This window comes from Lissotriton vulgaris, chromosome 12 (genome assembly GCF_964263255.1).
Source record: "Lissotriton vulgaris chromosome 12, aLisVul1.2, whole genome shotgun sequence".
NCBI lineage: Eukaryota > Metazoa > Chordata > Amphibia > Caudata > Salamandridae > Lissotriton > Lissotriton vulgaris.
The window spans coordinates 252,312,290-252,325,827 of NC_141700.1; the positions used below are offsets into that span (position 1 = coordinate 252,312,290).

Genomic DNA, 13,538 nt, shown 5'->3' on the forward strand with positions numbered 1-13,538 from the left:
GCTCAAAATTCGTAAACTAGAGCAGCGTGATGGCCAATCCCAAGGATGTAGCGGGCGGGAGGGACCTTGCTGTCGCACGTCTACAGTACGAAGCACTAGCGAGGAAAGGGAGAGGGTGTCCTGTCTGTTATGTTTGTTACGTTTGTCCTGTTCACCTAGTATGTCTCGTCCACGTCTCTGTCCATGTCCAAACCATACGCTCTGTCAGGCCGTCCGGGTCAAAGCAATCAACTCTAGCAAATACTCTGACTCACGAAGGCAGTCCACTTAGGTCCAATACGCGCAGAACAGTACACCCATATAGAAACCCAAAGGGGCCCGCGATCGGTATCGTAAGACCCTGAATAAAAATAACGCAATACAAACCGACCTGAAAATGGTTTCCCTTAACGTCAAAGTCCTAAACCAGCCGATTAAGAGAAAGAAAGTCCTAGACGATCAAGCTAAGACTAAGAGCGATATTATCTTACTACAGGAAACAAAACTACAGGAAACAAAACTCTCCAGGGACAATGCGAGTAAGCTTAGGGCGAGATGGATAGGCCAGACTGCAGTAGGCAAAAAACGTGGTGTATTCACCCTGATAAACAGCAAATCCAATATAACCATAGAGAAAGAACAGTACGACAACTAGGGCACACAACTGATCACACAGCTAAAAAGAGGGGTAGACCCCAGCAAACATATATGCACCAAACACAGACGACACAACATTCTGGGAGGGAGTAAGAAAGGAACTGGGTAACAAACGAACTGGAGGCAAACCAATCGAACCAAATGATTGTCATGGCAGGGGACTTCAACCTAGTACTGGACCACACCCTAGACAACCCAGGCTCTCCCTCCCGCTTCCCACAACTCTAAAGAACATATGCACCAGATTTGACCTAAAAGACCCATGGCTGCTACAACACCCAGACACCAGAGACTACACTATCTATTCCAACCCACAAAACTCCTACAGTAGAATAGATTACATCCTCATCTCAGGCTCTCACGCACAACTGATACAACACCCAGATATTGTGGCAAGAACAATCTCAGACCACTCTTGCATCAGCCTACATCTGGCGGGCCAGAACAACGAACACATCAGCCGCAGATGGTTCCTCAACATTACCATGGCAAAACAGGAAGACAAACAGAATTGAAAAAGCTATTCAAGACTAAATCAATGAAAATGACACACCAGCCATAGACCCATAAAGTCTGTGGGATGCCCTTAAGGTGACCATCATGGGCACACTAATAGAAATCAAGGCCAGAAGGGACCGAGAAGCAAAAGCAGTTAGACCAGCTAGAAAGCGATATCAAACCACTAGAAACTAAACACATTAGAGACACCTCGGACATAGCCGCTGTTGCAGAACTCACAGTGAAAAATAACAAATTCAACAGAGTTCTTAGCGAACGAGCTGGTCTATGGATAAGAAAATACAAACAAATCAACCTCTGTGAAGCAAACAAGGCGGGGAAAATCCTAGCGTCCAATCTTAAACATAAACAAAGGCAACACTGTATCTCCACAATCACAGACGCACACAACAAGACACACACCCGACACAAAGATATCCTACACACGTTCATGGAATTCTATAAAGTTATACAAAAGAGATGACCACCTTGACCAAGAGGGCTGCTCAGCCTACCTAGATAGCACGGACCTACCCAAGATAACGATAGAGGAAGCTAAGACACTAGGTCAAGACATTAAAAATGAACGAGATCGCCATTAAGGCACTAAAAGACGACAAATCCCCAAGACCGGGTGGATACACTGTGCCCTCCTACAAGACGTTCCAAGACCAGCTACTGCCGGTCTTGACGAAAGTTTGCAATCACGGCGGCAGAGAAAGGGTAGTAACCAAATCTATGTCACAAGCCAACATAATAGTAATACCCAAAGAAGGCAAAGACTCACAATGGCCCAAAAACTACCGACCCACATCACTAAAACTTAGACTGCAAGTTATACGCCAAAATCCTAGCCACAAGACTAAACAAAGTACTCCCTCAGTTGATAGGCAGCACTCAGGTAGGCTACATGAAAACACGCATGTCTCACGATAACACGAGACTCCTCTGCCAGATAATAGAGCACTCTTCCAAATCCTATAACCTGACGGTAGCAATCACGCTAGACGCAGAGAAGGCATTTGACAGAGTTTCCTGGCAGTTTCTAGAGAAGAGCATGCAAGCATACAACCTAGGAGATGGCTTCACAAGGAAAGTCAAGCCCCAAAGCACAGATAGCTATAAATGGAATAACATCTACCCAATTTAACCTCTAAAGAGGAACAAGACCAGATTGCCCGATATCCCCGCTGCTCTTCCTCCTAGCACTCGAACCCCTGATTAGAGACATTCTAGCTAACAGAATTATAGCGGGCGTAACCATTAACAATACTACAGCCAAACTTGCAGCCTACGCGGCCGACCTACTCATAGTAACAGAAAACCCCACTCAATCCATACCAGAACTCATGCACATCATCGAATCGTACGCTAAACACTCAGGATACAAGCTAAATATAGATAAATCGGAATGCATGCCCCTCAACATACACACAACCAAAGAGACAGTAGGTACCTCAGGGCTGGCCTGGCAACCGGGATTTGTCAAATACCTAGGCATCCAATTCGGGAAAAGCCTGAGAATCACCCTGGAACAGAATGAGAAAGCAACACTGGACAAGATCAAAGGGCTACTAGAATCCTGGTCACCCAAGTTCATCACTTGGTGGGGCAGAATAGACCCAGTGAAGATGATCACGCCCATTTTAAACTATCTAGCAAGAATGCTCCCTATGGCTTTCATGGATGAATTCACAGGAAGATAGACCAAATGTTAAACAAATTTATATGGAGAGATAAGAAACCGAGAATAGGCCTACAAAAACTAAGACTGGACAAATAGCTAGGGGGGCTCAACGTGGCTGACCTGAGAACCTTCCAGACAGCCTCTATAGCCAGACAAGGAATGCACTGGGTACTTCCTAACTTGCCATACACACCAACATGGCTCTCAATTGAGAGAGCAATTCTAAATAACACTGATCCCTTAACCCTCCTCACCGCCAATAAGCAGGCACAAAAGAACAACCCGATCTTTAAGACAACAAGACAGGCGCTACTCAAAATAGACCAGAAGCTCGAACACAGCATCAGAAACTCACATTGGGGAACACTCTGGACTAGTTTTCTCTTACCCAGCACAGTTTGAAGCAGAAGGGTCTCCCCACACCTTCAACTACCTGAAAACACAACACGCACTCCCAGACATAGAACTATACAATTTCCTGGCAATCAAAACAGCACTAACAAAAGCAAAGCTAACAGAGCACAAACCCTCAACCTTTCATTACATGCAAACAATAAACAAGACCGGCCACCAGATCTCACACATATATAAACTCCTCCGCCCTACATCCACCAGACTCCATGCCAAAAACACAAACTACTGGGAAACTCAGCTAGGTACCAAACTCACTGAACGAGAGCTACAATCCTTTTGGGCAACCCCATTGAAAAACATGATATAGCCGGTTCTAGCTCAAACAAAATTCTGGCTACTACACCAAGCATTCTGGACACCAGCGCGTCTAGCATAGATAGGACAGAGATAACGACAGATGCTGGAACTGCACCATAGAAAGGGGGGACCTAGCACACCTCATCTATCACTGCAGTAAGGTCAGCTAATTTTGTGGGAAGGTGTTCAACTTCATCAACAAAACAGTTGGCTGCACTCTAGACAGTACATTCGCCACAACTACAACGGCCCATATCACATCTGAAGTAGCAACACAACAGGACAGAAACCTCCTGGACTTCCTTCTGATGACTGCAGTCAAAACAGCCCTAGCCAAATGTAAAGATACCTCCAAAATCACATTCAAAGGGTGGCTGAACTGGGGGACATTTCTCAGGGGGGCCGGCAACACTGCACTCAGACACACACACCATGGAAGAACCCCAACAGAGGAATGTGGTCAAAACTAGACTTATTCCTAAACCCATTCAAACAGCCATGAAGAACAAAAACCCTGAACCAAAACAGGCAAACACAACTCCAAGACGGCCCGACGACCTGACACTAAATAACCGCACTTCAATTTTATGTTCCATGTAATGTCTTTGTTTCAACCTAACACACGACCATCCTCAATAACATAAATGTTCAATGTTATAAGTGCGCTCGTAGGTGGGGCAGACACGACTACACTGGAAAACCAATATCCGTACCAGAATCGAACACAGCCACTACCGTATGCCGTAATGTCCCATGTGAATGCCCTATACACTTGATATTTATTGTATGTCACTTTGTACTCTGCAACATGTAAATACCAATAAAAATATTCTAAAAAAAAAAAAAAGATGCTGATGTGACCGCATTTACTTGAGCACAATAAGTAAGCTGATCATCAACTAGAACTCTCAAGTTTGGTGCTTTCCTTACTGGGGTAGGAAGTTTACCCAACTCCGGAGCCCACCAGGTTGGGGACCAGAGGGAGGTTTGGTTACCAAACAGAATGACCTCTGTTCTTAGCTCTATTAGAATATACGTAGGGAATATTAGTATTTGAAGAGGAATAGGAATTCGGGGGGGGGACAGGTACTTTCTGCCTGGGAGCATTGGCAAGACCCTTCAGTTTCATCAAAGTGTTATGTTTTATTCCTGTCTGGACACTTGTGTGGTCTTCCATGTGGGTTGCTGGTCACTTTGAAGAGAACAAAAGCCTCTCCTGCATTACAAGTCTCCTCAATCCTCCCAAATGTCCAGTCGCAGGGGGTACCAGAAGGACCTGATGTATTATTTTTATATATATATATATATATATATATATATATATATATATATATATATATATATATATATATATTTTTTATGTACGTCGTCTGCATAATTTTCAATATAACACCACTTTGTGGTGTTGCTGCAAAAACTCCTTTGAATGTGGTGGAGGATTTTGTGATATTGGAGGGTAGAGGACATTTTAACACCTTCTATATTGGTGTGCGTAAGGGTATTGCAAGGCATTTTAGTCATGCCTCTCGGTATGCAAAGGAGGGTTGTGAAACAGTTGTCCGTCTTTGGGCATTGCAGCCGCAACTGGTGTTACTATAAGCTTGCGTTTTAGAGTCCACAAGATTTGCCTATTTGGCACAGGCGACTCACTGGCCTTGTGAATATGGTGCTCTATAACTGTAACTGTTTCTCATTTCAAGTGTTTTTTTATGGGGGTGGGGGGAGAGAAGTCTGTCTATAACCTTATTGTATGCAATCTGATTTTTGGTCTTTCTTGTATGCAATGGATGAGATTGGTTTTCATTACTGAGACCGGTTTACTGAAGTGAAGACCTAGTAGCTTGGCGGGAAGCAAAGATGTTTAGTATTTTCTGTGTTCTCACTGGTGGTTTATCTCTAATTCTGCACAGATGCTTGAAAGGTATTTTGACTTGTTTTTTAAAACAGAAAATGAATCTGACCAGCCAGATGACCACACCGAAGTGGAGCAGAATGGAGCACTGAATAGCTCTGCCATGATAGACCGGATCTTCAGGGGAGTGCTTGACAGTGAGAACTCTGAGAAATCGGAGCCAGAAGAAAACGCTCCGGATGAGCTGCAAGACTGTCTTCCTCAGTTCTCAGTCTTATCACCACTCGGAAAGTCTCTCAACCTAGAGTCTGTTCTCACACCATTGGTAAGTTCGTTTCAGTCTTCCCATCCAATCTCTCTAAAGTAAGCAACATACCTACTGCCTTTTGACTATTCCCAATCCAACCCCCGGCCAACCATTTGTCAAAGGATGATTCGGAAAGGCTCTTTTCATGCTTCAGTATATCATTCACTCAGTCTTTTTCATTTTGCTTTTTGGTACTCTTCGGTTTAAAATAGAATACAAGGCTCTAAGAGTACCCCGATTCACAAAAGGGGGTGGTGATGAACAGAGTGTCTGAATTAAGCAGACCACTCTTATCCAGTCCAAAGATCAGGGCTTGATCCATCACCGTTATTTATCTCACTGCACCATCCCAGCTCAGAACCTGGCTATATGCAAATCAGTCTGTCCCTGGCCCAGTGCATCATGGGAACAGGGCAGACTAAACTACCAAGCCAATTCTTCACCAGAAAGGAGACAAGCTACCGGGGTCCGGTTTCTGGCATTTCAGCCGTCTTCGGCCCGGCTTGCTTGAATCCTGATGGTGCAGTGAGAAAGGGACTCATGTCTGAGTATACCCTACCACACCAATCGTTTTTGTCCACCATAAGCGTGGAAGGGTATACTCAGATGTGAGTCCCTTGCTCATTGCACCATCAGGATTCAAGCAAGCCGGGCCGAAGACGGCTGAAATGCCAGAAACCGGTCCCCGGAAGCTTGTTTCCTTCCCAGTATAAGAATTGGCTTGGTAGTTTGGTCTGCCCTGTTCCCATGATGCACTGGACCAGGGTCAGACTAATTTGCATGTAGCCAGGTTCTGAGCTGGGATGGTGCAGTGAGCTAAAAAACGGTGATGGATCAAGCCCTGATCTTTGGACTGGGTAAGAGTGGTCTGCTTAATTCAGACACTCTGTTCATCACCACCCACTTTTCTGAATCGTCTAAGAGTACCCCAACACAATAAAAATAACTGGACTGGATCAGCTTCTGATGCATGGAGTGCAGAAAAATGTCAGTAAAGTATTTTTTTTTATTGCTTAATGCTTAAACATATAGAACAATACAATGAATTAGTAAGTTCCAGTCATTCTCTAGAACAGCTGGTGTTATCAATTCTGAACTGTGAGGAAGCAGAAGTTTGCAAAGAATGGTACAGCTTGCCAGTGACCTAGGCGTAATGAAGGTGCTCCTTTATAACAGCTTTTAAGTGCTACACAACCGGTTCATGGGTTAAAGGGGAAGTGTGGTAAGGTTTGCTACAATTTGAGTGTGCTTTCTTCTGCCGTAACATTTAAGGGGGGTGCAAAGCATACCAAAATAAAAACTTGATGTTACCTAGGCAACACATTGATTTGGGAATGATTTTGGTTGATTACAACTTATGAGTTTTGTTCAATCTTTTGACATTAAACCTCTGGTGAGGATTGCTCTGCTGTGGCAGAAGATCAATATATATATATATATATATATATATATAGTTAATAATTTTGGTCTTCGTTAATGACATTACATACTACTTTTGTTTGGGGAACTGTGGGCTTCTGAGCTCAAGGATTGTACTTTATTTAATGGGAGGTGATTCATCTGTAGGTGTGCTAATGCATTTCTGACCTGTGCAGAAGGGCTTGATCCCACATTTCGAATTGTCTGGAAAACTCGAATACTGAAACCCAAAAAGCTTATTCTTTATGCCATGGAATAGAAGCATCCGCAAAATGACAATTAATAGTCACAACCCTGATAAGCTGTTTTGCTAACTTTGATTGTCTCCCAGGAGCAGTACAGTCAGTTGTTTGCCCCATGCAGGCCTTGGGCTTCTTGAAGACAAAGTGTATACAATTGTGTGTATTGTCATCCATATTTAGATGAAATATTCAACTTCTGAATGATACTTCTAACCACAGATTCCTCACCTTGTGTATACTCTCAAGCACACATTCCTTAGCTGTCCTATACACTTTATCAGTAATACTGTTCCATTTAATACGAAGTTCACTGTAGAGAATATTTTTATCAAACTACGAGGAGACTGACTCCCTGCATGTACTATTGTATTGCCCGTAGTAGGTTTTCTGTACAATTTTGTCAAGTGTTTGTTCTCATCAACATACACTTACAAATCTAAATAGACTACTTTAGTCTCACTGTTGCCTGAAAAGACTAGATTAGATAATTTGAATTTAAAATACTAATCTAGGCTTCAGCAGCTGCATGGGTGCCTTTACAAATGGTAAATAACTCCTCTATATAACGGGACTACAGTGCAACATTCTTCATTAATTCTTCAGGTTGATCTGTCCAGGCCATGTGCTTCTTCCACCAGCCCACGAAAAGATTCACTTATCTGTGGTCTAAGCATGTGACCATGGTAGTCCCACGTTTTTGTTGCTACAGTTGTCCTGCAAAGGTGAAGATGCTAGTAACCAGACAGAATTTTGTGATTTCTAGAAGCATCCGGTTATGCTCTCTGAATCTTAACTGCCTTTTGTCCAAGCACCATTTCACTGCTTTCAGACCCTTATGATCAATACATGTATACAGGCTTGTCATATCAAGAGTAATTAATAAAATCTCCTCCCCTCCCACTGTATCCCATCTATTAGTCTAAAATTCCTGCGTGTCCTTCACATAAAAACTAAGGTCTTTGATAAAAAGGAGTCCATGTAAGCACATGTATTTTTCCAATAAGCTTATTTGGTTAGCCACTATTGGTCGTCCAGGGGGGATTCACCATGTCTTTGTAGACTTTTGGTAGATGTTAGAAGGTAGGTAGTACAGAGTATTCACAGATCAAGAACAAATATTCCTCCTGGTCTAGCATGTCACTGTTCCTCCAGGTTTGCAAGAGATTATGGAAACTACCAACCCATCTACCATACTCCGTTCTCTTAATAGGTAAGAAACCGTTGATGTCCTCCAGTTGTCTAAGCGCCTCCGCTTTTCCTAAGCAGCACTATATTACCACCCTTGTCGGAAGGTCTAATGACAAGGGACTCTTCCTTCTTTAGATCTTGTATCGCCCTCCACTGTTTCATGGGGTTATTGTAGCTCTTTTAAAAAACTGTTTAGAGTCCTCGGATCTTGAATAAAGGCTTTGTGGAACACATCTTTGGCATCATAGGGAGTTTGTGGCATGAATCACGACTTCATTTTCAGATTGCTCATCCCACTTCGTTGTGTAGTCCCTGCTCTGACTAGGCAGGCCGTAATATTATCTCCAATTTCAGCTGTTTGGGATTCTTCCAAAGCTTGAAACGTTAACAGTGCGTCTAAGCCAATTCCGGTTAAAATTTCCATACCTTCTGTGGCTGTTATTAAACGTGAGGGATTACTTCTTGGATGCAACAGATGGATTTTTCATTGCTTTAATTTCCTCACACATATGAACAAGTCAATAAGAGTCTGCGTAAAGTTTAATTCGGCAGTAGGACAAAATGTCAATCCCAACTGTAGTACCTGTATCATTATCCCTCAGTGCTCTATCAAACAAAACGATAATGGTCTTTTCTTCCTGGGCCATTAACATTTTCCTCTTCTCCCCTTGCCCGAGAAGTAATCGATTCACCCTGTCAGACCCCCCGCCCGCCCTGGTTTGTCGTTTCAATCTGGGGGAATTGTCCATGGAGGGGGTCGTCTGCTTTCTCTTATCAATTGGTACTCCTGAAAATAAGTAGACTCCTTCACATTTTCTTGGCCTTCTCCTGTTGGTGGTTTTTCTCCTTCAGCAGTTTCAATTGCGGATTCAGAAGTGTCTTTTGTTGTTGTGCCAATTCTAAATTTTTGCTGAATTAGTTGTCTCCGTGGTGCATCAAATCTCTTTGTAAACGTCAAGATATTTCCTGGGTCGTGATCTTTTTGTCTCTAGCAAATTTTGTTTGCTTACGACGTTTGACGTTTTCATAGTCTCCAAGTCATTTCTTCATTGCTATTTTCAACTCCTCAATTTGCTTTGTATCTTTGTCTTTAGATATCATTTCCGCGAGTCTCTTAATTTCTTCCTGTAGTTTTGCTCTATCACTCCAGGCATACTTAACTAGAATTGTGACCATCCCTTTGGCTGAATTTGTTGTGTCTTCCGCCCATTTTTTTTAGTAATTCAGGGTCCGGATTCTCATAAGAAGGAATGGTATAAATTTGCAAGCCTCTCAGTATTTTCGACCTCCAGGTAATTCTGGAGTGAGGTTGCCTCCCACCATTTTCTAATCAAGCTCATATACTTTTTTCATTTCATTGCAACTTTTACCCTTCGCCGATGCATACAAAATCATAACAGTGATAATCTTTAATGCCTATATGAATTGACAGATGGTACAATTGCATATAAATGTGGAAGGGTATACATGAATGTGTAACGCTTCCATTCAAAGATGGACGCCATCTTTTTGGAACCTTTTTTCATATGTACCTCACGTTCACGCTGTAACCAATGATTTAAGTTTGTGACTTACACTGACATTGAGGAAGGCGACATGACATAACGCGTCTGTCAGTGCTGGCTACTTGTTAATAGATTTTTGCTTGATCGAAAACCCTGGAGTGCGCTCATGATTGGCTGCACAACTGCAACATGCTGTGTGTTTGGAATATGTATATGTATATGTATATATATGTGTGTGTGTGTGTGTGTGTGTGTGTGTGTGTGTGAATTTATATATATGTGTGTGTGTGTATATGTATATATGTGTGTATATACATTTTTTTTAAACTGGATTTGTTTGAGCAGTTGAGCACAATATTATATAACCACTTAGATCGATGCAGTTTTGATTCTGGAGTTTGCTGACTACAGTTTGACAAACCACAATAAGTGATCCACTAACCCAATTTCTTTTCAGGTTTCTTGGGGCAGCCCCTGGACATTTAGACCGCTTTTTCCTGCCTAGCGCACCAGTCCAACGCCTTCTTTCAAGCAGTTAGTTGTGGAGTGGAGGCCGCTTTCCAGAATTTGCTAGTGTCTTTTAGTTAGGACTACCCCAATCCCCAACAGGGTTTCAGATAGCTTTTAATACAATTGTGAATTGCAAAAGTGGTGGTGGTGACCCTGTGCAAGGAGCCATATGAGCCTTTCTACTCTTATGGCTTCACACCCTGCCTGCACCTGAATTAGGTTGTCCGAGATGTGCAAGTCCATTGACCAGAGACTGTGCCTAGTACCTCCACTGCATCTTCTGACCTTTTGAAAGCCAGGCGGTGTAACTAAAGCCCCCTTCTTTGCCTGTTAAGAGAAGAGTGAGTGCGGCATGGCACATTAGCTCAAGTCCCCTCTGCAACCAGGAGATTTTGCTTTAAACTGTCTGTCCATGAGAAGGAATGATTGAGCTGTGAGCCTTGAACATTCTGAGCAGAAGTCTCAATATAGATGATCACAGCACCTTTTTCAGGGCAGTTAGCAATGCAATTGAACTTCCATAAGGTACACCTTTTTGATAAGTAAATGTTTAGTATCTCTTTAGTAGGACAGTCTGCCTAGACATTCAATTTATTGTATGTGGTACACTTGCTTACTGAATGTAAACATTCTACCCCAATAACCCGCCAAGAGAAGTCTTTGACTGTTCAACCTTGCTAACCTCTAAAAGTTCATGAGTACAAATGAGCTATTTGGATGTTCATTGAGCTTGCACTAGTAGCACGCTGTTCAGAAACACAGCTATGCTTGTCACAAGGATGATCTACTTGTGCCAGATGTTCAAACGCTTGGATAACTAGGCTCACTATTCTAAGTACAAACATTTTTTGGCAGAGAGAATGATTAAAGCTCCACTTACCATTTGTCTGGTAAAAATCTCAAACACCTGTTTACTAAAATTGTCAAGAGTGGACCATTATTCCAGGTGTAGGGCCTAAAGCTTTGACACCAGTTTCTTAAGATCCCACATTGGGAAACTTGTTTCTCGTTCTTAAACTGTACAACATATTAGCCTATACACCTGTCTTTATAAATGCTGTCTTGATAAATCAAAATGTCTGGACACCACTGGGCTCTTAAATATTAGTAACCAAACTTGGGGAAGTTCTAAATCCACTTTTGTTACACTAAAAGAAAACACTTTCTGCCCTATTCAGGCCATCGCTGTTTTGATATTAACCAGGTGTTGGTGCTCTCCCCCTCCCATTAATTAATTTATTTTTTTTAGGTCTCCTCTACAGGCTGCTTTTAGCTGTTCGTTATTGAACAAGCTGTTGTGTACAATACCAATGTGTGGACTGGGTTTTGGGGTCCGCCCATTGTTCATGGTTGGTTCTCTTTTGCTTAGATGTTATCAAGTGGCTTTTCTTCCTCAAGAAATTATCCCTCCCATTGAGTATAGCCTCTTTACCATCCTTTTGAATTTGCACTCCCTGCATACAGGGAACTACTTTATATTTTTCTTTCAGCACACCATGTTTTTTTTCTTTTCTTGTGGTTTCCCCTGCCTGTATCCTGCCCCCCAACAATCAATCAATCAATCATAACACTTGTATAGCACGCTACTCACCCGGAAGGGTCTCAAGGCGCTTAGGGGAAGGGGGCTGCTACTGCTCGAACAGCCAGGTCTTGAGTTGTCTCCTGAAGGCGAGGTGGTCCTGGGTCAGCCGAAGGTGGATGGGGAGGTAGTTCCATGTCTTGGCTGCCAGGTAGGAGAAGGATCTGCCTCCGGCGGTGGCTCTTCGGATGCGTGGTACGGCGGCGAGGGCGAGGCTAGCGGACCGTAGCTGGCTGGCTGGCGGGTGGGCGGGCGTGTGGAAGTCAGGTGGTCGTTGAGGTACTAGGGGCCCAGGTTGTGGAGAGACTTGTGTGCGTGGGTTAGGGGCCTGAACATGATCCTCTTGTTGAGGGGGAGCCAGTGTAGGTTCCTCAGGTGGCCGGAGATGTGGCTGCGTCGAGGGATGTCCAAGATGAGTCGGGCGGCGGCGTTCTGGATGCGTTGTAGTCTTTTCTGTAGTTTGGCTGTGGTTCCGGCATAGAGGGTGTTTCCGTAGTCCAGCCGGCTGGTGACGAGGGCCTGGGTGACTGTCTTCCTGGTTTCGATCGGGATCCATCGGAAGATCTTGCGGAGCATGCAGAGGGTGCGGAAGCATGAGGAGGAGACTGCGTTGACTTGTCTGGTCATCGAGAGGGAGGAGTCCAGGATGAAACCCAGGTTGCGTGCGTGGTCTGTCGGCTTGGGGGCGGTGCCCAGGGCTGGGGGCCACCAGGAGTCTTTCCAGGCGGAGGGTGATGGTCCAAGGATGAGGACTTCCGTGTTGTCTGAGTTCAGTTTCAGGCGGCTGTTCTTCATCCACTCGGCGACGTCTTTCATCCCTTCGTGGAGGCTGGTTCTGGCGGTGTCTGGGTCTCTGGTGAGGGAGAGGATCAGCTGGGTGTCGTCGGCGTAGGAGATGATGTTGAGGTTGTGTTGGCGTGCAATGGTTGCGAGGGGTCTCATGTAGACGTTGAAGAGGGTGGGGCTGAGTGATGATCCTTGCGGGACGCCGCAGATGACTTTGGTGGCCTCGGAGCGAAACTGGGGGAGTCGGACTCTGTGTTCTTCCAGCGAGGAACGAAGTGATCCACTTCAATCCCTTCTCTTGGATGCTGGTGTTGCCGATGCGTTGGACTAGGGTGCGGCGGCAGACAGTGTCGAACGCGGCGGAGAGGTCCAGGAGGATGAGTGCCGCTGTTTCCCCTTTGTCGAGAAGGGCTCGGATGTCGTCGGTGGCTGCGATGAGGGCGGTCTCGGTGCTGTGGTTGGCTCTGAAACCGGACTGCGAGGGGTCGAGGGATCCATTAGTCTTGAGGAAGGCAGCAAGCTGTCTGTTGGCGATCTTCTCGATGACTTTGGCAGGAAAAGGGAGGAGCGAGATGGGGCGGAAGTTTTTGAGGTCGGTGGGGTCCGCTGTTGGTTTCT

General features: G+C 44.3%; 1 protein-coding gene across 3 annotated transcripts in view; it reads left to right on the forward strand.

The window, feature by feature from the left end:
* Positions 1-13,538, forward strand: part of LOC147673887 (anillin-like) — a 429,866-nt gene that overhangs the window by 189,418 nt on the left and 226,910 nt on the right. For all 3 annotated transcript variants that reach the window (XM_086947773.1, XM_086947775.1, XM_086947774.1), the window contains one exon: positions 5,480-5,709. In XM_086947773.1, the coding sequence (XP_086803899.1) occupies positions 5,480-5,709 (230 nt within the window). The remainder of the gene's footprint in view (positions 1-5,479; positions 5,710-13,538) is intronic.